This window comes from Hippoglossus hippoglossus, chromosome 20, assembly GCF_009819705.1.
Source record: "Hippoglossus hippoglossus isolate fHipHip1 chromosome 20, fHipHip1.pri, whole genome shotgun sequence".
NCBI lineage: Eukaryota > Metazoa > Chordata > Actinopteri > Pleuronectiformes > Pleuronectidae > Hippoglossus > Hippoglossus hippoglossus.
Window position 1 is genome coordinate 18761398 of NC_047170.1, and position 27350 is coordinate 18788747.

The 27350-nt window shown below is 46.3% G+C and overlaps 3 protein-coding genes across 3 annotated transcripts in view; all 3 read right to left on the reverse strand.

Annotated features, from left to right (window-relative positions):
* rnf152 (ring finger protein 152) overlaps positions 1 to 999 on the reverse strand; it is a 32857-nt gene extending 31858 nt beyond the window's left edge. The window contains exon 1 of the mRNA XM_034572239.1: positions 747 to 999. The gene's annotated coding sequence lies outside the window, so the exon portion shown is untranslated. The remainder of the gene's footprint in view (positions 1 to 746) is intronic.
* Positions 1000 to 17115: 16116 nt separating this feature from the next.
* Positions 17116 to 21527, reverse strand: LOC117754268. Its single transcript, XM_034573095.1, has 5 exons — positions 21472 to 21527; positions 20892 to 21158; positions 17996 to 20062; positions 17518 to 17613; positions 17116 to 17184 (listed from the first exon to the last, which is right to left on the reverse strand). Exons 2-5 carry the CDS (start codon positions 21154 to 21156, stop codon positions 17156 to 17158), a joined length of 2457 nt encoding a protein of 818 aa, XP_034428986.1. The 5' UTR covers positions 21157 to 21158; positions 21472 to 21527; the 3' UTR covers positions 17116 to 17155.
* A 1346-nt stretch (positions 21528 to 22873) lies between these two features.
* LOC117753977 lies at positions 22874 to 26820 on the reverse strand. The gene is made up of 7 exons (XM_034572571.1): positions 26612 to 26820; positions 26347 to 26499; positions 24811 to 26256; positions 24628 to 24729; positions 23796 to 23882; positions 23644 to 23711; positions 22874 to 23121 (listed from the first exon to the last, which is right to left on the reverse strand). The coding sequence occupies exons 1-6, from the start codon at positions 26616 to 26618 to the stop codon at positions 23680 to 23682; spliced, it is 1827 nt and encodes a 608-aa protein (XP_034428462.1). The 5' UTR covers positions 26619 to 26820; the 3' UTR covers positions 22874 to 23121; positions 23644 to 23679.
* Positions 26821 to 27350: the final 530 nt, after the last annotated feature.

A 27350-nucleotide genomic window follows, 5' to 3' on the forward strand; every position in this document is an offset into this window, starting at 1 on the left:
ATGAGGGAAGTGGCATTCACCCGAACTTTAAATTTAGATTCAGAGTTCCATTCACCGATCTCCAGTCTGTCGCTGAGACATCCTCCCTCATTTGACCCCTTTTTTAAAAGGCATGTCACAAAAACCCAGGCAGGGGGAACGTGCACGGCCTGAGGCACAGCTGGAGCTCTGATCAATTTCTAATTCGGCATTTTAAAACTGTGGGAAAAGGAAACGAGGCCATTCCATTTCATCATCACCTCCCACTCCAGAGGTGGATGAAAGCAAAGATGCTTTTAAAAATAGATAAAGACATTTAACCAACAAAGAAACACTGTTTATAATGATGAAAGTTGACCCAACTGGTTTTAACTAAATCAGTGCAACAATGGGTGACAAAGATCAACACAAAGGATGTGACACAACAATGAAGATAAAAGAGCAGTGATGCTTCAGGAGATCAAAGGTTCAAACATGGGAAATAATCAAACAAAATCAAATGTGTCCAGTTCCTTATTAAAAATGATTCGAAATTGTTTCTTTGCACCAAAATAAAAGCCACAATCCTGCATCTGCTCCGTGCACGAGTGACCGAGCACAATGCACGAGCCAAAGTGAGCAGACAAAGCGGAACAGCACTGATGCTCCTGCTCCTGCAAAACAAAGCCTCCTGCAGAAAAACTACTTTGCTGTTTCCCCCGCTGCTCCTCGCTGCTGTAATAAATGGAGATCTGAGGTTCAGGAGGGGAGGAGACGGCGGTTCTCACCTTGCTGTTAGTTCCAGTCTGCGGGGCTCAGGGTGCGTGTCTGCGGGGTTAGTGCGGGTGTCTGCTCCGCGCCGCTCCTCCGCGCATTTAAACGGGGCAGCGGCGGCGGTTGCGAAATCGTCGATGAGCGCTGCGCCCCGGAGGAGTGGGCGGCGCGGCTGCTCTGCTTTCTGCCTCCGCTCCACAGAAAACACGGTGGAGCCCTCCCACCGCCTCCCACCAGCCTCCCACCAGCCTCCCACTGAACGACGACACGCACACTGCGGGACTCGGGCTCCGGCTGCCGGGGCGCGGTGTGTCGGTCCAGGCGGTCAGGAGTCACCGCTGCTCTGGATCCTCTGGCTGCTCTGGATCCGACTGCACTGTAAAAAAAAAAAAAAAACACGTCCACACGAGCCTCCGGGTCTCAGACGGTCTCGACCCAGGTCTGTCTGGACTCCGTGTCACCGCCTCCTCAAGTTTGAGCTCTGATGTTCCTGCTTTGTTGTTTCATGGCTTTGTTCCACTCACATGTGATTTCTGTTTCTGTTCATCATCATCATGTTGATTCAATATCATGTGTAACATTTCACTTGATTTCAAGCCTCCCAGTCGGTTCCCCTCAGAGGAAACAAATCCACTTCTGCTCATAACTCCAGAGCAGCTCTACTTTGACCTCAGAAGTTAATACTGTATCACACAAACACTCCTTAGTGCGGCCCCCTGCCCTTACAGGGGCCAAAGGGCAGAATCTATTATAAGCATCCCATAGAAATGGGACCTTCACCACAACCAGCGATGCTTTTAATTTAGCATCCACCTTTAAAAGTGAGGGCCAAGCCAATATAAGGGCCCCATGAATAGAGGCGTGGCAGAGGCCACACAGGGAGATTCAATGAGATTACGGATGAGTCGAGTTTGGGCCTTGGACTGTAAATAGGAATGAACGTAGACTCTGGGAGCAGAAAGTGATGATTAATGAATTACTATAATTAAATGTGGAGATCAGAGTATAATTAAAAGTAGCTGCAATTAGGTTTTGTAAGACTTTGCCGGGAATGCTCATATGTGGGATTAAATTATTAAAGACAACCCTGCAGGACACATTTAACAAGATGCTATATTTATTTATATGAGTGTGTGCGTGTGTGTGTGTGTCTGTGTGTGTGTGTGTGTCTGTCTGTGTGTGTGTGTGTGTGTGTGTGAATCTGTTAGAAGCCACCTGGGCTGCAGGCCCGAGCCGCGCTCCCTCTGGAGTTGTTTGCTGACAGTATCGCTGCAGTGTAAGCAGTCTTTGATATATTTGCTTTAATTATGGAGGATAATGAATTTAAATTGGTGATGTTTCACGGCTCTGAAATGGCAGCTCTCCCCAGGAGGCCGTAAATGTGTGATAGCGCTTCGGGCTCCAGGGGGAGTTGGGGGAAATCTTATATACGAGATTGAGTTAATGAAAATAGATAGGCGCCGGAAATGCTAATGTTGATGCTTTTGGCGCCTAAATCTGGCAGCGGCCCAACGGGACGCACCGAGCTGTGTGGTTCAAATGTGTGTGTGTGTGTGTGTTTGTAAAAGAGACACACACTTCTCCAGGGAGAGTAACGCTAACCTTTAGCTTCCCGTCAGATAAATGCCGTACATTTTGTTCCTCGCTCTTCGACAAATTGCTCTGCAGAAACCAAACAAATTGTGCTTCCGAGATCAATGGAGGGGAAAAAGAAAACCTTGGCTTCATTCTGTCGGAGAGCGGCGAAGCTTCACTCGGCCCCAATCTCTCACCCTTTGTTTCTCACAGAAGTTACACGAGGCGCGTGTTCTGCTCGCCGTCGACGTCCATATTCGCTCCGTCCGCCCACATGCAGCCCGAGCCGCCGGCAATTAATTAATGGAACCACATGCACGGCTCAGCCAGCCTGTCAGGCCTGCCAGTCATCAGCGCAGCGTGACAATGATCCGACCATCACCGGCTTAATTGGCATTCGGAGGACATGCTCTCCTCCTCACTGTAGACTGAATAAACACACACACACACACACACACACACACACACACACACACACACACACACACACACACACACACACACAGGCGGGCGGGATGCAACCTTCAGTCCTCACCCCGCTGGATCAATAACCGTCTGACATGCAGCAGCAGCTACAGGAGTAAACGTTAAATATTCTCTGGCTCCAACTCGTCCCGTGTGAGTAGTTTCTGCTCGTAAACTGGTTTAACTGTTTGCTCGTTTGCTTTCTGATGTCACAGCGTTTTAACGGGTGGAGTTGAGTGCAATACCATTGAGACCGGAATGAATGAATGAATGAATATAAAATGGATATATGATGATCCAAGTTGAAATAAACTTGAATTATCATATTAATAACACCGCTGTAAACATGCCAGAGTTAGCAAAGAGGCTAATTTTCATCCGCGGTCCCTGCAGGTGTAAAGTTAGCAGCATAAACTCAAATAACTACAAGTTACATGTTTGTATCAGGATGTACATGATATCAAATACATAAAAGAAGAATGTAGAAATATATAAACAGAAGCAATAGAAGCAAAACAGAAAATTATTAATCATTGAAGCAAAACACCAGAACTTGGAGAGTCGTGAGATATTTGTATATTTTTCAATCAAGTCACTAAAAGTCGTGTTATTCCCTAAAAGCACATATTTTGCATTTAAATCCAATTGTTTCCTTTTGTTGCCTCGACCTCCACCTGCCTATATGAATACTGTGATGAAATATTTTCATATTTTCTGCCACATCCAGCTTTTGTCTTCTTCTTTTGTTTTGTTTACTCAGACACGTTGTGCATATCTAACCAGGCAGCGGAGACGGACGTGTGTCAGGGCGGAGGCTTCCTCCCGCCGCTGACACTTGATTGGTTGATGGGTGAAGGGAACGCACGCTTCACTCCCACCCCCCCCCTCCTCCCCTCCCCTCCCCTCCCCTCCCCTCACCCTCCACAACCTCCACTTCCTTCATTGCCTTGTATGAATGAGTCATAAAAACACAGAGCACTTACATTCCTGGAAAATCAGGTCATCCGCTGAACTGAGCAAAAGTCCACCTGGGATGGGGGGGGGGGGGGGGGGGGGGACGGCGGCACACTGTCGACTTTTACATCACGAACCCTCCACCACCTGGAACCTGCAGGCTGGATGGACGGTAATTGAGGGGGGGGGGGGGGGGGGGGGGTCTGCTTCTTGGTCTTTGGATCCAAGGCCTCAGAATTGTGTGACTTCTGTGTGATTGTGTTCATGAGCGGCAGCGGCACAAACTCCTCCAGTGATTCCGAGGTGTAAATAAAGGTGATTTTCCTCCGTCGGGGATCAGACAACTTCGCCACCCACCCCCCCCCTCCGTCACCACACTGCCCCCCCCCCCCCTGCCTGTTTCCCCCATTATATAGACTGTGTTTCCTGTGCTTCCATGGGAGCCTCTAATTGCCTATTGTGCTCGCTGCTCGGCTGTCTGGGTGATGTGCAGTGACAGGCCGCATCCTCGCCAAAATAAAATAAGAACTCTGGAGGTTCTCTGGGAGTCTCACATGATTTCCCACCCACACACATCTCTCTCCCCCCCCCCCCCCTCCTCTCGCCTGATGTAATGTACAACACGTATGTCGAGTAGAGATGTGATGGACGTGGAGTTGAACGCGAGCAGGGCGATGAAAAAACATATTCAGACGACTGCTATCTATGAGTTTGTGACATTTGATGCAGCTTGATTGAATTTAAAGGATATTAAAATCTATTCTATGATTTACAAACAGGAACAAGTTGTTTATCACGTGTGTTACAACATTTATCACACGATGAATCAGGAAATAGTTTCCAGGATTCTGCATGTGCTTGAAACAAACATGGTTTTACATCCACTTTATGTGTTTACATATTGCAAACCACATCCTTGACCCTTCTTCACTTTAATATTGATGTGTTTGCACATCCACGGGATAAAAAATTAACCGGTTTGCAAATTGGGAGAAAGAGAAACCCTGAAATGATTTTAAAGCTTAACAGCTCAGAAATAATGTGACGTGACGCCTGCACTGACTGCTGAACACAGACGTTTACAAGGGACGCTCTCAAATTTAAAAACCAAGGCGATAAAGGTGTGACTAATGAAAATTGAATTCCTGCTTCACCAGCCGACCCCTGAGGTCCAGTGGCACCGTAAATACAAACACACGATCCATCTCCAATTTTTGTGACTTTCTTAATTTAAATGCTCAGGAACGTTTGTTGAGTTTCGTTAGATGGCTTTTTGACTTTGTTCTGCTGCAGGAATCTGGACTCTGGACTTCAATATGTCTTAAATCTTTGTTACAACCTCAATGTCAAGTGCTGCTGATAACAGCGGCAGACAGTTTCCAAAACAACAGCATGAAAACATGTGAGGTCGGCACTGTGGAGAGAGCAGCAGCGAACACGGAGAGACGTCAGAAGGACACGGAGGTGAAGTCAGGCGGCTGCACGGCAAGAAACAAAACATGATTCTCACATCCAGCAGACTGAAAACGAAGCTCATCCGTTAAATTAGTGCAACCAGTGAACCTCTGTGGCTCATCAGAGGAATCAGCTCCGTCCCCCATCTGCTCCCTGCCCCCACTGCAGCGCTGCCTGGACCCTGTAGAGTGACAGGACCCTGCAGGCTGATAGGATCCTTTAGACTCCTGTAGAGGGGTAGGATCCTGTAGAGCCATAGGATCCTGTAGAGGGGTAGGATCCTGTAGAGGGATAGGATCCTGCAGAGCAATAGGATCCTGCAAACCATTAGGATCCTTTAGACCATTAGGATCCTGCAGAGCAATAGGATCCTGCAAACCATTAGGATCCTTTAGACCATTAGGATCCTGCAGGCCGATAGGATCCTGCAGAGCGATAGGATCCTGCAGAGCGATAGGATCCTGTAGAGCGATAGGATCCTGTAGAGGGGTAGGATCCTGTAGAGCGATAGGATCCTGTAGAGGGGTAGGATCCTGCAAACCAATAGGATCCTTTAGACCATTAGGATCCTGCAGAGCGATAGGATCCTGCAGGCCGATAGGATCCTGTAGAGCGATAGGATCCTGCAGAGCGATAGGATCCTGCAGAGCGATAGGATCCTGTAGAGCGATAGGATCCTGTAGAGCGATAGGATCCTGCAGAGCGATAGGATCCTGTAGAGCGATAGGATCCTGTAGAGGGGTAGGATCCTGCAAACCAATAGGATCCTTTAGAGCGATAGGATCCTGCAGAGCGATAGGATCCTGCAGAGCGATAGGACCCCACCAATCACTAGGACCCCGCAACCTGATATTACCTAGCAGGTCGATAGATAGGACCCTGCAGACTGCTAGAACCCTGCGGACCAATAGAACCCTGCAGACTACTAGGACCCCACAGAGCAATAGGACTCTACAGCCCTGTAGGACTTCTCAGGCCGATTTGACCCCACATCCCTGTCGGACCTCACAGGCTGGCAGGACCCTGCAGGCCGGGCACCAGGCTCAGCCTCCGTGATGAGGACATTTACATTTATTAAGCATTTGGCCGGTGCTTGAACACGGGGAGTGATTTACAGTGAGCGGGACCTGAGGGCAGAGGCTGACCTTGTGTGAATCACTGCTCCTCTTTGTTTTATGATCTCAGCTGTGGCAGCACAGTCATGTCCTGTGAACACCGTTATCAGACACCAGGAGACGAGCTGCAGCTTTCCCACAACATCCTACGTTGTTTTTTTTAAACACTCCGTATCTCTGGAATGAACCAATCAACCTTGAAGCTGAGCGCTAACGCAGTGGAATGTGTTGCTGAGGCCTGACTAATGAACATGCATATTAGATTGGTGTGCTAAGTGGTTCTGTTATTTCCAGGTTCATGATGTATAAAGGATAAACGCTGGTGTTAAGTAAGCAGGAGAGACAGTTCGACCACTGATCACATTTTACTCGAGTCTGCACAACTTTAGGCCATTTCCTCGATCGTCAGACCAATGTGCTCCACAATATCAGAGAGAGCAAACGAAGTAAACAGTCACTGAATCATTTTAATTAGAAATGAAATGACTTTGCATTGACTTTCATTCATTGTAAACAGTATTTAACTTTATCCTGAACCTAAACTAAGGCTAACCTCGACCAGGACCTCCGACAAAATGATGTTTTGCCTGATTAGGATCTAGTTTTGGTCCTCATGAGGTCTACTGGTCCTGACAAGGCCAGTGTTTGTACTGGAAAAGGCCCTGAAGAGGAAATAACAATGAGTAACACCCCCACACACACCGTACCACAAAAACAGGCTTAAAAGTGATAACCTGACATCTGCTGACTCATCCTTTAACTTAAATTTAGCTGAACGCCACACGCGCCTCAACCTCTTTATTCAGCCAATCAAATCCCCCGTCCACTCCGGGCTGGATGAGGAGGAGATAGGAGTTAAGGTGACCTCATTCTGAATGAGGCCGTATAATTGGAAACACTCTGACGTGAGATTGAGTTTATACCAGGTTTTAAAGAAAGTCCCCTCGCTGACCTGAGCCTTCGATGGATGTTTGTGAATGAGAGAGAAGCACTGAGCGGTTTCAACTGCATCAGCGTGAGGCAAACGCACCGGAGGTCGACCTTTGACTCCCGTGAAGGTCGCCGCTCCATCGCTGCTCCTCCATCACCTGTATTTTTAGCCATGTTAGCTCTGTTAGCTCTGTTAGCTCTGTTAGCTCTGTTAGCTCTATGGATGGAAACACCGATGCAGCGATTAGTCAAGTAATCGTGAAGTTGATTGATAGAAAATTGTGATAATCAAGGCCGTGGATGTGCCTGATTTTAAATAAGCATATGCATCATTACCTTGTGTATCCTGCATCTGTTTGGGGCTTCGGTTGTTGTGGCCGTTAGTGGAAACAACTGATCATATCTCAGGAAATGAACACGTCTGTTTGTGTTGTGTTTTCACGTTCGTCTCACTTCTCTTTAAAAGCGCTGGAGATAAAGTTATGAGAAGCAGGAAATGGGAATTTAATTGTGCCCTGATTTTTTTCACTCGCAGAGACTTCCAGATAAAACAGCCTCTCCTTGTTTGATTAATCTTTATCTTTCAAAAATGATCCCTTTAATTACATCCTGATAGATCCTAAAGTTGGACGCTCCGCTCAGAAACATGCTCTCTGATGAAGTTCAAATCGTCACGACGACCCGCGGAGCTGGGATGAGATCGGAGGAGCGCCGCAGTCGAGGTCATATCAAAGGAACACCTCATCAAATCAAAGAACTGGCGAGGTTTAAATTAAAATCTCTTTAAAGCTGGAATACGTAACGTTTTATCCAGACACTAAAATGAAAGATGAATAAAATATATCTCATTCATTATCAATCTGTCTCTGCCTGCGGCCGCCAGTTTGTCTAAAAGTAAAAGTTCAGTGATGGCCGTGAAGCTGCTGCGAGTTAGTAACAGCATCTAAAACTTCATTATATACACATTTAATTTTATTAGTAGTATTTTGATGTATTTCGTATAGTTGTTTTCTTGTTGTACCTTTAACCAAGTTGTTTTAAATGGGATTTTAAATAAAGTTGACATTGACATATATTTGCAATAATTTTTTTTTCCAGCTGAATTTGACTGTTTATCTTTAGTGTAATTACAAAATATATAAACCTCAAGCAGTGAATTCAAAATAGCTAAAAGTGATGATTACATTTTTTGTATGATAGAAATTCTGTGGCAGTATCGACTTTTATTTAATCGATAGAAGACATTTGGAACATGATGGTTGTTATTGATGATGGAGGAACTTAAATCAACCCAAAGAGCCGTGGGGGTGTAATCTCAGACTGGAAACACTGGTGACCACTGGTCCTGAAAATGGCCTCATGTGCCCCACATGCTGTCACTGAGAAATATCGTCCACGCCTCAGAGGTCAGACAGAAAAATACAGGTTGAACTTCTCTTTTGTGTCATTTCACAATATTTAGAACATTCAGTGCAAAAATATAAATTAATCAATTGGTACGAGCTTCTCAAATGTGAATATTTGCCAATTCCTTCAGTTTTCACGACTTAAGATGCTGATTGATTTCCTCAGCGCCTGATCAACCTCTGTATTTCACAGTATAGTAGAATTTTAACTCTGGTGTCTGTGTGCATTGGCTTCACGCCGACCAGCGGGTTTGACGTTTGAGCTGACGAGGGACCCGAGCGACTGAGACGAAACCCGAGGAGCATAAAAGAAAAAGTTTCCGATGCTCTGATGAGGAGAAAGTTGTCTTTGAGAGGAAGGATACGACAGTCTGGAGGAGAAAGTCAGCGACGCATGCAGAACCTCAGGAGACTCACTGGCTCGACTTGAATGGACAACACCAGGAGTTGCACGATTACGCCGGCGACTGTGGGAGTCTTTTAAAAAGCTGTAAATCCTCACAGTTTGTGTGTGTCTCTGCAGCCGGCTGTTCGGTATCTCGCTCCGCAGACACACACTTCCAACACGCCTCGGTACATATCGCCCTCTTTTTTTTTCCTCTTTCACTCACTTTGTCTCTGCGTCTTCGCCCAAATATCCTCCCTCTCATCTCTCACGTTCCTCCGTCTCCACTCGTCTTCCTCACTCTCTGATCTCTCATTCCGTCTAATTAATTCTCTCCTCTCATGTCTCCCAGGCTGTGGGTGATCAATGGTCTCTCACTAATTTATTTGGCAGCGAGTACAGTGTGAGTTGGGCGCCGTATCCGGGGGAGTTGGTTGGTGGTTACATGTCGGCAGGCGCCCATGTGCGGCCTCTGAGTACGCAGGAGGACGTGTTAAGGTCTGGAAATGAAGCAGAAATTGAATTTTGAGGCTGGCCGCTTCATATTTCAGCAGCCTGACCTTCAATTCTCATACTAAGTGGAGATGGATGAATATATTATATGTTGTGGATACAGAGTCGCACATGGGCACGAATGCATCCTCGCCGCCGCAGAGGTTTCTAAAAAGCGTCCGGAGGTCTAATGACCTTGTTATGAGACGATCTCCCGGTGGGGGGGAGGGGGGATTTCATGCATTTTGAGATAAACGAAACCATGACGGTGAATGTGTGCACTTTCACACCTGGATGGCGCCTCTGCCCATCAGCTCCATCTCCTCCCCCGCTTCGGATCTCCGATTCAGCTCGGGCTAATCCATGATGGAGGCGCAGCAGGGCGTCCAGAAACCAGCGGCAGGGTCAGAAACTTCCAATCCACCAGGGTGTTATCGGAGCCTTCTTCCATATCTTGTGTTAACAGGCTCAGAAAACGCAGGCGGGAGATCAAATTCTTTTTGGCTCTGGAGGTTTATTCATCGCACTCAAAGGGATGAGTTGATTTTAGGGGGGAAAGCGTTAAATTTACTGAGGTTACCTTCACTTTAGAGCTTAACATCTGAGATAAATCATTGGTCCCACGGATTTAATCAGGCAGGGAAATGTGAGTGTGTAGCAGGAGAAGTGTCGATGCTGGCGCCGTCCTTCACAGTGTGGATCCGTCTGTACAGTTCTTCATTAATTCCATCAGACCACGCGGCAGAGGCTCCCGCACCATCTGCGCCTCGGCTTCCACGTCTTCGGTGGAAAATGTACAACAGGGCTTATCACAGGAGAGGCACAAAGAGCGCCGAGCTGAAGGAGGCGTTCTGGTGTCTGACAGGATGGAGGCGGCGGCGCTCGGAGCGGGAGGCTGAGCTGCAGCTTGTTGTCTAATAAGACACAGGATGAGGTTTGTATGGAGGCATTGCACAGGTTGTTCCCACCGCAGCTGATCTCATCAACAGCCACGAGGATTCAGGGTTTGAACTATCGGGCGATTCTGAAAACGAACACTCAACAATGATTTAGGATTCGGAACCTGCGCTGAAGTCTGCACGTTTTTACCTGAACGTTTCCAGAGGGTCTGTTTGTGAGAAGGCAAACGTCCGAGTCAGTCGCCACGATGAGGTTTCTAACACGTGACGGACGTGAAACTGGACGAACACAAATATCTCAGGATGAAGAAGAGGAGACGTGCACGTGGAAGATTTTGGTGCAGATCTGGACGACGGAATTTCTTTGTCGTTGATATTTTCAAGAGGATAATTCATGGGTCTTGATGAACAAATCTAACTTGTTATCCATGAGTGTGTTTCAATTAGAAATGAACAGAATAGAAATAGAATAAAATCGACAGCTTAAGTAAAATCGAAAGTCGTGAAGCTGAAAGAGAGTAGAACAGAATAAGCTCTCTCTGAAATGACACAGGCTCATATGATCCCATGAAGGTCAGATATACAGTTTAGCTGCCAGATTTTAAAATGAATTCCAAATGTAAACGGTAAAAAGTAAAAACACCCAGAACAAAGGTTGCTCGGCCCTGACGTGTGCACCACAGCCAAAGAAAGAGCTGTTTTGCTCATGTGCATCACAATGCAACATGATTTACTCTCATTTCACTGGAAAAATTTGAATATAAAGTAAAAAGCTCCAACCACTATCATCACACATGCACCGTCTCTGAAAGCCTCCGTAATTTAGCCTCATTCATGTGTTTGAATCTCAGAAGATAACCGGCTCTTCCTCTCGTACCTCAGCGTAATCATCTGTTAAACCTGCAGCTTCACAGGTGGGTGTGATTCTCCTCTGCAGTTCCCCACCTCATCTCCGCACCATGTTACATAAACAGGATTAGCTCATCGCTCCATCCTGCACGTTATTGTCTGCCCCCCCCCTCGCTCTCCTGTAATCCTTTTCTGCGAATGAGAAGCTCAGCCTCTGATAGCCACATCTGCTGCACCTTTCTGGCAATTAGGCCTGCAGAGAGGAACGCGGCGTTCCTTCGTGCCCGCCGAGAGGCCCCGGCTGCACGTGTTAGCAATCATCCCTCTTCCTGAACGCGGTCGTCACTGGCTCCCCCCCCCCCGCTGCGTTTGTTTGTGTAAAACGCCCTGTGTACGGGGACGTCCCTCTGCAGAGGTTTAGGCTGAAAAGCCCCAAATGCTGATTACCCCCGGGTGGAGTGGCAGCGCTGCCAAGAATCAACCCAGGAACAGGAGTCAGCGCTCTGCTATTCACACATGAGTCATGTTGTGGGGACTGAAATCTGTTGAGGTTCAGGTCAGGTTGAGGAAAGTCGTGGTTTAGAAAATGATGGTGTTCATGAGAAAAGTGGAGGATCGTTGTTTTTACTTCTGTTCGCTTGTTTGTAAATAAAATTACACAAAAACCACAGAAGATCACTTGGAGGACGGAAGTGGTGTCGGTCACTTTTGCGATACATATTTTCACCATCATTACTCTTATTAATCTCTTTAAAAGATTATTTACTGACGTATCCACGATACAGGTCAAGTCAGATTTATTGAAAAACAACAGGAGCTGAGTGATTTCAGGAAAAAGGTAGAAACCAAATCTGTAAAAAAGAAAAATGCAGTAAAAGACGTTAAAGAAAAGACACATGAATAATGATCAGCAGACACAGAGCAGGGATCTCATGGAACAACAACATGGCCTCTGAACTGCTCTGCCGCTGTAAGAGCTGCACCATCAGCAGCTTCACCCTCTGAACCTGCTCCGTTAAACACGTCGTTCACTGCCGCTGCCGCTCTGCAACTTCTACACCCGCAGGTCATTTGTCCAAGTTAAAGTGGAGGAGCAGCAGGTCCTGAGCTGATCTATCTGCCGTCACCTCGCCGGCGGAGGAAGCTGCCGCAGGTTGCTCTGAGGCTCTGAGGCTCTGAGGCTCTGAGCGTGTGATGGAGCTGTTTTACAGCAGCAGCCAACAAGTGGACACGCCGCCCGGCTTCCCTCTGGTCGCGGCCGTTACTGTACAGCACACAACGCCTGGAGACCTCACACGCCATATTCCTCTTCACACTACACTGGCTCCATATCCGGCAAGGCCGCACCCTGCTCCTGCTGCTCCTGCTGCTCCTGCTGCTCCTGCTGCTGCTGCGGCCGACAGGATGTTGTTGTTCTGATGCTCCCTGGTGCGAGAGGCCACGACTCCTCCGGCTACGAGCTGCATGATAGCGTGAATCATCCCAACGAGCAGGGCGGGAAATATGCACCCTTGACATTTAGGTGTGGAGCTCGTGAGCAGCCGAGCATCGCCCCGCTTTGGAATTTGACCTTCTAGATTAAACACGCGTTAAATAAATGTTTTAACATATTGTTATATACATTTGCTCATTTCAAACGGTGCAGAAGGTTGATTTCACCTCAAGGATCCAAATGAAACCACGACTACATGATTCCTGTATGTGGACAAAGAGCTGCAGTGAAACATGTAACGTGTGTTCTTCACGTGATTTTCCCGACTTGGCGTGGTCCGTGTTGTGCGACCGCAATAACACGGTCAAGGTCGTGTTTCACTGCGGCTGATCTCCAGTTCCTCCAGCTCCAGTAGCCGAGCGCGACCTTCACTGTGTTATTGCTTAATTGAGTGCACACACCTGAGTGAGGGAGGCCCCGGTGGAAATCAAACCTCCAACCCCGCGGATGTTAGTGCCACTGAACCACACGGGACCCCGACTCCGCTGACCACACACCTCACAGCGACACACACACACACATATGCAGACTCACAATTTGATGTGTTTATGTACAATCCTGTTGAAGTTGCAGAGAACATCAGACGTGCTGTTGCTGTGTCAGGGGACCAGCGGACACCCAGAGTCTGCGTGGTCCGCCGAGTGACTGATGCCGGCCTCCTACCTCTCAGTGCCGAGTGGCCAGCCGCAGCCGGCCCCTAATTGGGCGTCTGGATGACAGAAGGGATTCGGTGACCAAACATCCATCATGTCCCTCAGAGAGCAGACGGCGGTGTCAGGACGCCGGTGGTGTTTGTCTCCGGCTGGGGGGGGGGGGGAGTGAGGGTCTGATGATGTCGACAACAGGTTTTACACGGTGGTGCGACCTGTTCCATAGTTTACCTGCAAATTGAGCTTCTCACAGGAGCAAAAGTTAATTAGCCTCCAAATAAAAACTCCAGATAATGTCCGAGTGATCCCCTGTGAGAACACAGCAGGAGACTCACCTCAGGATGAAGAAGAGGAGCCGTACACGTAGAAGACGAAGACGAAGAGGAGAGCTTTTGGTGATGAGGGCCAACGCCAGTGATGATTAAACAAAAACACATGATCTACGCAGTGTTACTAGCTGGGTTTATGGACAACACTGCAGCCAGACATATAAACAGCTGTAAACTTCTGGCTGCAGGTGTTTCCAGGACACATTTGGCTCAAGGTGAAAACAATAATCTCTCGCTGTTGTTTCTTTCTTTCTTCCTATATATTTCCGATGGGCTGTAAAAGGAGCAGCGATCCCTCCTCGGAATCATCTGCCGCTCCGATCCCATCCACTCGTCTCCGAGACGTCGGTGGATGACGAGCGTTTCAAAACACTTGAACCGTGCGACAAGAGCTCCGCTGTTCTCCGGGAAAAGAGGCAGAATAGATGCTTTTAACCTCCCACAGCTTTCATAGGCATCTCAAGCAGCTGCTCACACACACACACACACACTCGCACACTCGCACACACACACACACACACACACACACACACACACTCACTCACAGTATAGACGGAGGCGGCACTCTGACATTGACACGAGCTGCTGAAACTCTCTCACTGTCGAGGGACGCGTTCCAAAAGTGTTCTTATCTTTTGTTCATTTGGAAACAGACGCACAAATGAAGCTTGACACATGAGCATAAAATCGGGAAATGGTTCAATCGCAGTTCACAGACACATATTGGAATAACACGCAGAGAAATCTGGAATTTAACCTCAAACCCTGAAGTGAACCAATGCCTCCAAATCCCTCTCATTGTCAGGTTGTCTCGTCCGTTCTGTCTGCCCAAGTGTCCTTGGGCAAGATACTGGATCCAAACGACTGTGCTGGCAGAGTTTGAGTGAAAGTCATCGAGACTATAAATACAAACCATTTGATGTTTGTGGAAATATCTTGGAAAATGTGTTTTTTAGACCTTATCTTTTGTCAACTTGACCTTTGACCTTTGACTGATCAGCTCCAAACGTTAATCATCTGGAAATAAAGTCCAGAGTAATGTTTCCATCAAGTTTGGTGTAAATCCACACGTGCATTTTCTAATTATTGTGTTCACACACACACACACACATGGAGAAAGGGGCAAAAACAAAACGCTGCCTCCAGATGTTTCTTTGTTGATACACATGCACGTAAAACTGTCTTTGTCCGACTTCTCCAACAGAGAGAATCATTTCTAACGACCCTGAAAGAGACGTTAAAGTCTGCATATCTGCATTTATGTAAAGAATATGCACCGGGATTTGCATATGGCTGCTCGGCACAAGCAACATAAAACAGTATCCAGTAAGCGGATGAGGTCCCTGAAGTGAGAAACGTTGTTACTGGAGAGGATGTTCTTCGTCTTTCCCTCCTTACGAGGACGTTCTGGAGCTCAGGCACCGGAACACATCGGCTGGCAGCCGGAGTGTGAGCAGAGATCATCTCCGCACCACGTGTCTTACCCACGCACGGCCGTTTATGTCCCTCTGCATGAAATATATGTGCCTCCTCCGGCTTTATGTGACAGACGAGCAGCGCATCAGACATCCTCACGCTGAAAATCCACCCGGGAGCCAATCGCTGCCGAGCCTCGCACACTTACCCATAATGCAGGCGTCACGAAGATGGAGCGGCGGCGTGGAGAGCGGGCCTCAGAGATACGAGCTCTGAGACCGTCCAAACGCAGTCCGTCCGTCTCGGGCCCTGAAACTGAGGAATCTGAGGGGAAATCATGTGTTCTGCTCCACCGTCCCGTCTCACCTCCCTTCAGAAGAACCTCCGCTCGCCATTAGCCAGAAGTCGCTGTTTTCAAAACTGCAAACGCTTCTGACTGGTCATCGCCGCAGACAAAGCACAGACGCCTTCTCTTTGACGGCGTCGTGATCGTGTGGGCAAAGCGAAGCGATCTGAGCCGTCGCCGCCCGGCTGCGAGACTCTGAAGATCACAGGTCGACTCAAGAATTCTCTCACATGAAGCAACCGTCGGAAACATGCGAGTGTTTCCCCCCCCCCCCCGCAGCCAGGAGCACTGTTACTGCTGCACACGTCATCCAAGGTCTCGTGCAGGACGTCGTCAGTGGAACTGGTTTCATTACCTGGTTCCTGAGGCCTGGAGAACACGGCATGAACTCTAATGGTCCAACTCCACTCATTATTTATTCAATGTGTATTTCCCCCCCCCCTCGGGCGGTGACATTACGTATTATTGGTCAATAATGGAGTTCACAGCTTGACACGAGTCTAATAACGTCCGATTTGTCCATTAATCCAACGCAGTGCTGGAAAAACCCGTTTGAGAGTTTTCATGATTTCGTTGACATGTTCAGAAATAAGACTGAGACTCTTTATGAACCAGCAAATAGTCAGGCCCCTTCACTTGTTATCCCCTCGGCATCTGTAACGCAGGGAGGTTTGGTGATTTGTCCGTCCGTGCATCCATCTAATGTTCCAAAGAAAATAATAATTAGAACTTTATTTGTTTAGCACTTATGTTTTAAATTACATATGAGTGAGGCATCAGACCTGAATTCACTTTATATAAATCTGATGGACAATGAATGGAATCATTTATATTTTACATAAAATCACTAAGAGCTACAAGAATGATGTCACCACCGTCTCTGTGATTCATGTCAATACCTTCCATTGCTGTTGAGATATTATAGACAAACCACAACTTTAATCTGGGAAACGTCCTTTCCATTTTTTCCAGTGGGGTCATATAATTTTTATTTCGTTTCTCCATGGTTCACTCTTAAAGCTACAGGCCACTGTGTTATCAAAAGGTCACAGGTTTGATGCCCTGGCAGCCACAGGCAGACCACCGGTGACTCAGCGTAAAGATAAACACACCTGAAAGTCATTCCAGATAAGACTCGGTCACAGAAAGGTCTGATCGCTGTGTTGTTGTTTCACAGATGAGGTTTAAACCAGAACAGACAGATTTAAGAGGTTTGTTAAAGGAAGTTAGAGCAAAATCCACCTGAGGGAATAAATTCTTCATCATCTCACCTCAAATATTATATATTCTGCACGATGACGATTTACTGTTAATTTATACATCAATGTTTCATAATTTTGAAAAGACAGAAGCCTGAGTTTGACTTTTATCACCTGATGATTTGTCCTTCATGTAGAAATAGTGCCATCTGGTGGACGACCACAGTCACTACAACTTCCTCCCTCTAAAAACATTCACTGGGAGAAAACTGCAGCGAGTAAATAGATATATTTTGTAATCCAGACAAAAACAAAAAGGTTATTATAAATTGTGTTTATTTACATGTTAATAAATAGTGCACATTGTGACATATTGTACAAATAAATTAAGTGAGATATTAAATTAAGTGCGTAAAGTTCTTTTTAAAAAAGGTGATTTTCTCCACTCTGTGCTCTTGTGCAAAAATCAGCATCTTGTGTCTTTCCTACGAGTTCCTGCAGAGAGAAAAACAAATAACACAAAAAGTAAATCATCTCGTTTTACATATTTGAATATTGTGACACTAGTCTCCATAAAAATCAGATTTTATACATTGGATCTGTTCATGATGGATGAGATGAATTATTAAAATCCAGCCCATTGCTCAAAGGAATTGTGCCAGTAATGGTATAAATAGTTACATCAATCGATGATCAATCTGAAGTTGTAACGGTTAATTTACGAGAATAAAAGCTTCACAAACAGTTTGGAGATAATAAACATATACAGATTTTAGTTTGTTAAATTGATTCTGGACGACGCTCAGATTAAAAACGTCGAGCACAAACCCTGTGATTGTGATTTCTTGTGCTTATTCAAGTGTTGCGATCGGGCTTCATTCTTGGAGCCGTCGACGTCGGGCATCATCGCCTTCCACGATTTGTCTGTTGAAGCAGAAATTATAGATTTATTTACCAGCAGAGCAAAGTAAACAAACTCCCAAATGACCCAAAAGCGTCAAAACTCAGATCTGTTAATTGATTCATTATAAAAAGGTTCGGTCTTTGTCTTGAAGCGTTAAATAGTTTCCATGTCAAGTAATTAACACAAAGAACTGTTTGGTGCAGCATCAATTATTTTCATTATTAAACAGGTCTAATGATTATTTTGTTAATTTTAAAAACCCTGAAGGAAAAAATGTTAATTTGTCTGGAGCCCAAATTAACATTCAGATTTGTTTTCAGTTACTCAAACACAGAAAACTAGCAGATACTCCCGTGTGAGAAGTTGTCAGTGAATCATTAACATGTCATGTGACTTACGTACCAGTTTGCCACCTGTGTGTCCAGTAGATCTGATCCACATTCCTCCATTTGTCCTGCACGGAAACTGGCATGGCGCAGTTTTCATCCATTTCCGGGATGTTGTTGCCGTGGTGACAGTGTCGCAGCCTCTCCCATGCGACGGGCTGATGCTGCGGCTCGTCGCACACGCAGTTCTTCTCCCTGAGCTTCGGGTACGAGGCTGCAGGACACTTCTCCTGGTTCTGCTTGGACGCCAGCGGCCTCTTGAAGTCCGCCAGCTTCCTGGGATCGTCGGCTTGCCTCCATTTTGATCCCCTGCGACACGAGCTGTTCTCAGAAGACTCTCCCTCGGTGTCGAGGCCCTGATGGAGACCACGGACGTCAGGGCCGGAGCCTTTCGTCATCAGTTTCTTTGTGTGAAATTTACAAGCGTCACATGTGGGTACGGGAGAGTCGTTCCACTGCTGGAGGGGACCAGCTTTTCTCTTTAAGCTCCTGCCGTCAAGTCCTGGACTGGCTGTCGTGCAGATCCTCTGTTTTGCCGAACATCTGGAGCAGAGCCGCTCCCTCTTGGACGCATACGGGGCGAACGCGTTCTCGTTGAAATTTCTTCGAAGGCAGCATTCGTGGTCAGAGAGGCTTCGCCGATCCACCTTCCCCTTGGGTTTGAACCTTTCCTTAGGTTTGCGAACGTTGTTCTGCTCTTTGTACTCTAGGTCTAGTTTTCTCCTTCTGACGGGCACGTCCAAACCACAGCTGGACGCAGGTTTGCTCTGCTTCTTGGGAGTTGGTGGCATCTTGCTGCAATAGTAGACATTGTCGAAGTCGGCCAACCAGTTGGAAGAGGGGAGGTAGGCGGGTAACGATTCAAACGAAGTGTCCTGATGATCCTGGACGTCCGTGTTTCTTCCATGTTGGTTTCTATCTCCAGTCAGAGGGGAATTACCCAACAGATTAACTGCAAGAGCCACCTCTGCTGTGTGCATCAGTTTGACGATAGGAGCTTCCTCTGCGACATCCATGATGGGGCAGATCTCGTCCGCAGGACTCTCTGCAGCGGGGACCATGTCCTCTACTTCGTCCTCTGCCAAAGGCGGCATCTCGGTCATGGTGACGACCTCTTCTGCAGGAGCCTCCTCGTTCAGCGTCGGCACATCCTCCGACAACACTTCAGCGACAGCAGCCAGCGTCTCCTCATGAGAGCCTGTGCAGCCATTTTGGATCAGCGAGTCATGGGAGGGGATCAAGGTTTCCGCCACCGACCAAACGGTGGACTCCATCTTGCGCAGCTCATCCAGGTACTTGGGGTCGAAGGGCAGGTGAACAATGTTGAAGCGAAAGTTACTCAGGTCTTTCTCCCTCTTCGTCTCGTCAACATGAGCTGAGACTTGAGACCCCACATTGGAGACCTCAGCGATGAGCTCCGTCGGATTCCTGGACTCCTCCAGAGCAGAGATGTCTTCACCACCGCCAACTAGAAGAATGTCAGGACAAGCTTGAAGTGCCTGCTCCGACTGGGCTGCCGGAAGACACAGCCCGTCGTCCTGCAGCACGCCGCCCTGGAGGATGGAGCTACACTGGACCACGTCCTGTGCATACCTGTGGGACACCTCTGCCGTCTCACGAGCGTGCAGAAGCTGCAATCCCACCGGTGTCGTGCAGCACTCAATCCTCACTTCCTCCGTCTGAATCACGAAGCTGCCATTCGGTGGCGTCCTGGTCGGGGAAGAGGGCGACGGATCTTCATGCTCCAGGAGATGTTTGACTGGTGAGATCATCTGGCTGGTGGAGACACTGGGGGAGTCGCTGCTGCAGACTGAAGCAGCCGAGGCGCCACTGGAAGCCGGCGTGCTGCTCCTCTGGGCCGCAGACAGGGGCTCCGTTTGAACCTGAGAGCTGGTCATTTCTCTGGCCGGCACGTTCTGTTGGTAGCGGAACCTGCGGGAGTGGTACGCCATGGTCTGGTAGTACTGAGGGTTCAGCAAGCGTCTGTAGTCCATCAGGTGGAGGTGGGTGTGCGGTACGACAAAGCCAGGGGGCTCCATGTATGGATTCGGCTGATAGTGAGGCATCATCGGCATCCCATAACCTTTAACAGAAAACTGAAATTAGTGGCCAACAACATGCTGTAAACTTGTTGATAATGGAAAAGGACATCTCACTGAACAAAATAATCTTTGTCCAAACAAAGTGTAGGATATTTTATTTGCACTTTGACCCAGATGTCAGTCAGGTGCACGTTAACAAAACTCCCAGTGGGTAGAAGGACACTGATGGTAGATCAGGGATTAAACAAGATAAAAAACAGGCTCGAGTGACACCTCACGTTTCAGTTTTAGCTGAAGACACACGTTTGATTCTCAGTTTTAGTCTCACACAGAATTCAAACCAGGAAAACAAACTGGAGCCACCTGCAGGTAGCAGCTCTACAGGAACTCATTTCTAAACCACAGGAGTGCAGAATGCTAACATGCTCACAATATAAACTAAAAGTACTTTATTTAACTGATGGATGTTTATATGCAAACATTGGTGATCTGCATTAAAACACATAACACCTGAGGAACAGTTAAATGTTCCTCTGGGTTTAAAAATCATGAGGTAAACGTGTATAAAACTTAATCTGTCCCATAGTTGAGACATTTCATTTAAAACCACAAATGTGCACCTCATGGTGGCGCTAGAAGAAAAAGTCAGGGGATCAGCAAAGTCCTGCATTCACCATCTGACCCCGTGGATGTCTTTACAACAAACTCTGTAGCTTGAAATTACTGAAATAATTGAAGTGGCAGGAGACATTTGTGCATCTGAGGACAGGATTATAAAAAAAAGACCAAATACTACAGTGATTCTTGTCAGTATAAGATTTGCATTTAACAGAGCTGCATGAGACAGAAAAGGAGACTGAGACTTTTTACCTAAACCAGGGTAGCCGTAGTACGGGTTGTAGGACACCGGCATGGGCAGCGGCACGGGCCACTGCAGACTCTGCATGGACATGTACGGCTGCGAGGGCTGGATGTAGAAGAAAGGTTTGTGGTGCTGCTCCTCAGCACGTGGAGCTCCTGAGGAGCCTGGAGGTGGGTGATGGGGCCCCTGGGCCTGCGGAGCTCCATGTGGAGGCATGGGACCTCGAGGGCCCAGACCGAAGGAGTGGTGCAAGGTCGACGCGGCTGCGTTCATATCTGAGGAAGAGACGAGAAACAAACGCTCGTTGTTTCCTTGTCACTACACACGGAGAGTTTCAGAGTATTTTCACAGCAGAACAAGCGAAAACTAACTTCTCTAACAAACCAACACGACTTTCCAATATGGTTGAAACTGGAAATCAAAGGTGTGGACTGACGATTCAGCTCTGCTCCTAAAAAGTCACACTGATTGGCCAGATGTCGGTTCCAGGTGACGATTGTCCAATTAGACCTTAATGACCTGCACTCACGGCCAATGAAAAGTGTTTGTGTGCCACTGGTTCCCTCCCACTGCGGCCCATCAACTCACCTGGGGAAGGTCGGACCAAAGATCAGAGACGGGACGAAAAGGAAGATCAGCGTCTCGGATCAGGTTTCTGTGAACACTTCAGGTGGAGGAGGATTTAGCACAGGATACAGGTGTGTGATGCAGAGTGGAACATCCTGTTCACGTTAGCTTCTGTCATCGCTCCAGACTCGTTTGACCCCTGAAAGGTCAGTTCTGGGGTTAGACGAGAGTTTGTGTGTATTTGTGTGTTTGTACAATGTTTTATTCATGAAAAATAAACATGCTCTGATAACTTGACTTGATTTTAAATTATGGATTCTTTGGTAAAAGATTCACAACACTCGCCTCATTCACATCTTGGTTTCTACACATATAAAATCTGCTACTGCAAATCGTCACAGCAGCTTATTCCTGATGTTTGCATCATGTCCGCCCTTCGCTTTGAATTAAAATCCCTTTGTTAGATAGAAGCTGCAACTGATAACAGATTTTTAAGCCAATTATAGTGGAAAAGGATTTTCCAATGTTCAAGATAACATTATCAGGTGTCTTGTTTCATCCATTTATCTGTCAGTAGAGTTCTTACCTCCACCGAGAACCAACAGTTCCCTTATGAAACCACTTTTTACTTCACTAGATCCAGATTTTTATTTGTATCTGCACAAGATCCGTGAATTATTCTTTGCAAAATCAGTTAAAGACAAAAGTCCTGGATCTGCACCACAACCTAACGGGTTCTTCTCCCACATTCTTCTACCAAGTTCCGTGATAATCTAATAGTTTTTGTTTAATCTGCTAATTTATGAAAACAAACTTCCAACAGATGTTTAGAGAATCCACGGACACACAAACTGTTCATTGTTGATTAATCTACTGTTTAGTTGATTATAGTGAAAAATGATTTAATGATTCTTAATAAAGTTGAAAAGAACATTTCCAAATGTTTTGTTTCATCCATTCAACAGCCAATAACCCCTTGAATATTCAATACAGTGATGTGATACTGCAGATCCACACTTTTGTCACTTATGAAAATTAAAAGATTGATAACATTTTATGCCAATTAATTTGCTTTCAAAAAGGACAGATCCATTATTAAACTAGTTATTTCAGCTGAAGTAGATGTTACACATCAACTGATCTGATTCTGCAAATCAATGCTTATTTCCTACTGCTCCAATATCTATGATTTAAATAATCATATTGATAATTTGAATATATGCTGTAGTGCTGGCTGATAAGTATTAGATGTTCACTGTTGATGTTACTAATCTAAGGAGAATTAATATAAATATTCAAGTTATCCAGATACAGAGTGAAAAACTAAACCTGCTTCTTTGAGCTGCTTTAACGGAGACACACATTAACCTGGACATTGGAACAGTGACACAGATGATTTCACAAAATAACTCCAACACAAAACTTAAATAATAATAATACTTTATTGGACTGGCCCCAAACAGTGGCAACACCATCATTTTCAGCCCGTTTGCCTGGTCGTGAAATCCATTAATCATGAATAGTGAAAGGCAGTGTCTCTGCAGAAACTTCATACTTATATATATATATTTTTAATTTTTATGTCTAACAAAAAGAGGCTTCCTGTGCAGTGCATTTCACCTGGTGCTCTAAGTCATTACATTACTGGAACATTAACACCTTCAGGGGGACCTGAGGAGAGAAAACTGAAATTACAACTGGTTTCCATCAAGTGTTGCAGATTTGTGTTGAGAGAAATGATCATAGACTGTAAATAAAAGATGGACGACGTCTCAACTTCCTCCCACTTTCCAGACGTGAAGCCAAACTATCCCGAACACGACGTCATCTGGAGTCTGCGTAGTAGCGATGGATCAATACACAGCAATCACGAGTTAGTCTTAGTTTCACACACAATTTTTTAGAGCGTCAAATAACCAATTTCTCAATGTTGAAACAAGTAGATCTATAAAAAAACAAACGTATAAAATCAAAGAATCTAATTTATTGTTAAAATAATCTAATACCTCAATTTATTCTAGGTGTATTTGGACTTTTTGGTTTAAGCCCCATCCACCAACATGGAGGAGGCAGAGTTAACCAATACGATTGAAGCGCTTTGGCTTCACTTTTCAGGAGTCGTCACGTCGTCCATCTTTACTTTCAGTCTATAGAAAGTAAAGGCCCCTGCTGACAGGAACAAGTTTCACCTACAGTTCAACACGTTGATCAAAAGTCGGTCCAGGGACATTAACATCTTGGTTCTCCTCTCATGGTCGAGCCTGCGTAAGGAAACATAAATCTTTACATTCAGAGGAAATGTGTGAACAAAGTCAAAGTATAACAGCAGTAAAGCATTAGGTCACCTCTCTCCCAGTGTAACGGAGGCGGCTCGTCGTCGTTGTCCTCATCTCTCGGCCGCTGGTACATCACTTTCCTCTGAGAACTCATCTCTGTCAAAGAAAAGGGAAGCAAACCCTCAACTGCAAGAAAGCCTCCCCCACTGGAATCAGCCAGAGCCGGGGGCTGTGAGATAAAAGCTAAGTAAAGACGTCAGCAAACAATCGTGATTAAATACACTGAAGGTTTCTAGAAATGAAATCAAACAGATTATAAATGTTATTCTCAAAGTTTCACTCTGGAAAATTAAAGGAACTAAAACTTTCAGCTTTGTAATTACACCCTTTGCCAGTAGATGGTGCTGCAGCCCCCTCAGCGCCTCCTCCTTCCAGTCAAGGACGTCATTTGTGTTTGTCTGTTATTAAGCACGATTACGGATGAAATTAAACTTGGTGGACAGATGTGATGTGGGTCAACAAAGAACCAGTTCAATGTTGGTGTGAATCCGCATCAGGGGGCGGATCCAGGAGTTTGTTTTTTCCACTTTCTTTGACATTGCGAGTTCGAAAGTTTTAATGTTTTGCTTGATTTTTTTCTGAGAATGACTCGAGGATCTTAATTAAAATAAGACATATTTAGGGGACTGACCTTTAGGTGTGAGTGGAATTCAATGCTACTTGATTGAATTTAAAAAGGACTGTTGGGCCTCTACATACTCAATGTGCATGTACATCTACAGACTATAATATTTTCTGCACAAATGTTCAGATGTAGCTTCTGTTGGTTGGTTTCAGTAAATAAAGATTGGGCCCACACTGTGAAGAAGAACCTCCATGCTGCTCATTGTGTTTCTTTAACCTTGTCGTGGCAGAGCGGCTCCTTGTCTCCTCCTGGGGATCACGTCTCCGTCCGCCCACCTGCTTTTCTCTGCACTGGTCAGATCTTCTCTGCAGACTCGGTCTGTAAAAGAAGTCACACGTTTCACACACTTGGGCTAAAGATGATTGTTGATTTAAAGATGTGAAAAGCGAAGACCCTCACCCTCACATGTTCTGAACTGCAGCTCGCTGCCAGTCACGCCTCCGATCTCACCCCCAGCTGCTTCCTGCTTGCAGAGGTCGTGACCTCCCTCCTGGTCGAATGGATGTGAGGCGTCTTTGTACTGGTTTCTTTTATACCAGGGTTTTGCTGAATGTCTCAGTGGGACAGAGTGAGGCTTCCTGGGTGCCGAATGCTTCCTCACCACCACCCTGACCGGCTGCTCACACCCTCTTCCATACCTGCCTTCCTCCTCAGAGTCCCCGGCTTCGTCTCTGTACACAGTGGAGCTGGGGCCTTTGTTCCGACCTGCACCCTTTGCCAGGTTTCTCCCACAGCAGGCGCACATGAACCTCTTGGAACCCGGCAGCCACACTTCTTCTACTTCTTCGGCAGCTTGAGGCGACGCACCGACGACCTCTGCCAGCCTCCGGCCCGTGTACACGTGTTTGGGGAAAAGCTCCACGTCGTCCAGATCTGTGGAGAACATCTCATCCCTGGAGGACAGCTCGTCCAGAGACGGACTGAGGACGCTCATTCGCTCGTGCGTGCTCTGCATGGAGAGGTAGTTGTAGAAGTAGGGGGCTGCAGGGGAGGAGAGGCGGCCGGCTCCTGCAGCTCCAGGCGTCAAGATGCTCTCAAAGGGCAACTTGAGGATCTGGTAGCTTGCATCTGATTTGGCTTCATCCTGAGAAGCTGCCTGATGTTCTGACTTGGAGGTGGTGTCGCTGCTCTTAGGTTCCTTGAGGACAGGCTGACTGGAGAAGGAAGGTGCTAGTGACGACTTCAGGAGCTCTTCAACCTCACATCTGGGAACGCTTGCATCAGTCACAAAGACATCTGACCGGATATCTGTGACCTCTTCGCGATCCAGAGGGGGAAAGTGTTGATCCTCCACCAGCTGCTCGAGCTCTGGGCAGTCTTCATGAACAGAGGAGCTGTCGAGGGGCAGCTCTTCCTCCAAGGCTCCTGACCAGCATTCCTGAGGGCTCAGGGCGTCCAGGCTCCTGTGGCTGGACTCCGCATCATACACGGCTGTTGTGGAGTCACTGAAGGCCACGGCAGGACTGTCATCCGGCCCTGAAGGCAGGACGTGACCCTGACCTTCACTCTTCTTCTCTTCCCCTGGAGAAAACATGCCCGAGGATTGGGAGGCGACACCAGAGTCAAGTTCTCTCTCGGCGCCCTGCAGCTCGTTGGCTCGGATTTTATCCAGGCACTCGATCAGCTTGGTTATAGCATCACTGGGGTCCGTCTGGGCCTCTGAACAGGCCATTTCTCGATGCCCGTGAGGTTGTGAGTAAGGCTGCTGGCTCCAGGGGGGAGGGTGGAACCGAGGCTCAAACATTCGCCTGTTGTCCACCGGATACATGGGAGCCTGTGGGAAAACGTAGCCGGGGTACTGCATGTACTGGTAGGGGGGCATGCAGGGACGGTTGAAATTAAAACCTAGAGGAATAATAAAAACATAAATGTGAGATTTCAGGGAATCAACACTGGATGGCTGCTGCATCAAGTACAGTTTAAAGAGCTTGATACCTCCAGGCAAACCATAGTGACTGTAAGGGTTGTTCAGCTGCCAGTGCTGGTAAACGTAATAAGGTTGAGATGGAGGCTGGACGTAGAAAAAAGGTCTGGGGTGGTGAGTTCTCTGTTGTCCATTCCCAAATGTGTGTGGCTGTTTGTTTCCATCTAAAGAAAGCAGCAGGGGAAATATCACAATCAACACGAGATGTGAAAACGCTCTACTCGTCACCAAATTCAATTGAATTTGGAAAAATGAACATGATAAGAAAATCTTTACCCTCCATTTCACGTTCCTGCTCAACCTTCTGGAATAAAACTCTTCAGAGACAACAGCTCCTGGAAATCAAGTTTTGTTTTTACAGCCAGTTTTCCTTTAAACGAACAGAAGAAGAGAAGCTTCTGGTCGAAGTGACGCTCGACTCACAGGAGCTGCAACGTGTGAGATAATCAGTGGAACAGGAAACAGCTGCTGCTTCAGTCTGATGAGGATCAAATGTTCTGAGACAGAAACTCTCTGATTATAAACTCACACATAGGAAATATTATTCTAGGGTCCATGAGAGAATAGAGATGAATACATGTATGTTTAAATAGATTTGAACTTAATAAAACCACATAATTCTGAGAATATCAAGTCAGCAAATTGTCGTATTTTTGTAGATATTAGTTTCATTAGGAAGCATATTTTCTATGGTAAAATACAATTTCATTATTTCTTTTAAAAATCATTTAGGTTTAATTAATGACTTATCTTATCTTATCTAATTTTAACTTATCTTATCTTATTTTAACTTAACTTAAATCTTATTTAATCTTATTTTAACATGTCTTATCTTATTTTATCTTGTTTAAACTTAACTTTAATAGTATCTCATGTTATCTTATCTCATTTTAACTTGTCTTATCTTAACTTATCTTAATCTGACTCATCTTATTTTATTTAAACTTAACTTTAATCTTATCTCATCTCATTTTAACTTATCTTATCTTATTTTAACTTAACTTAAATCTTATTT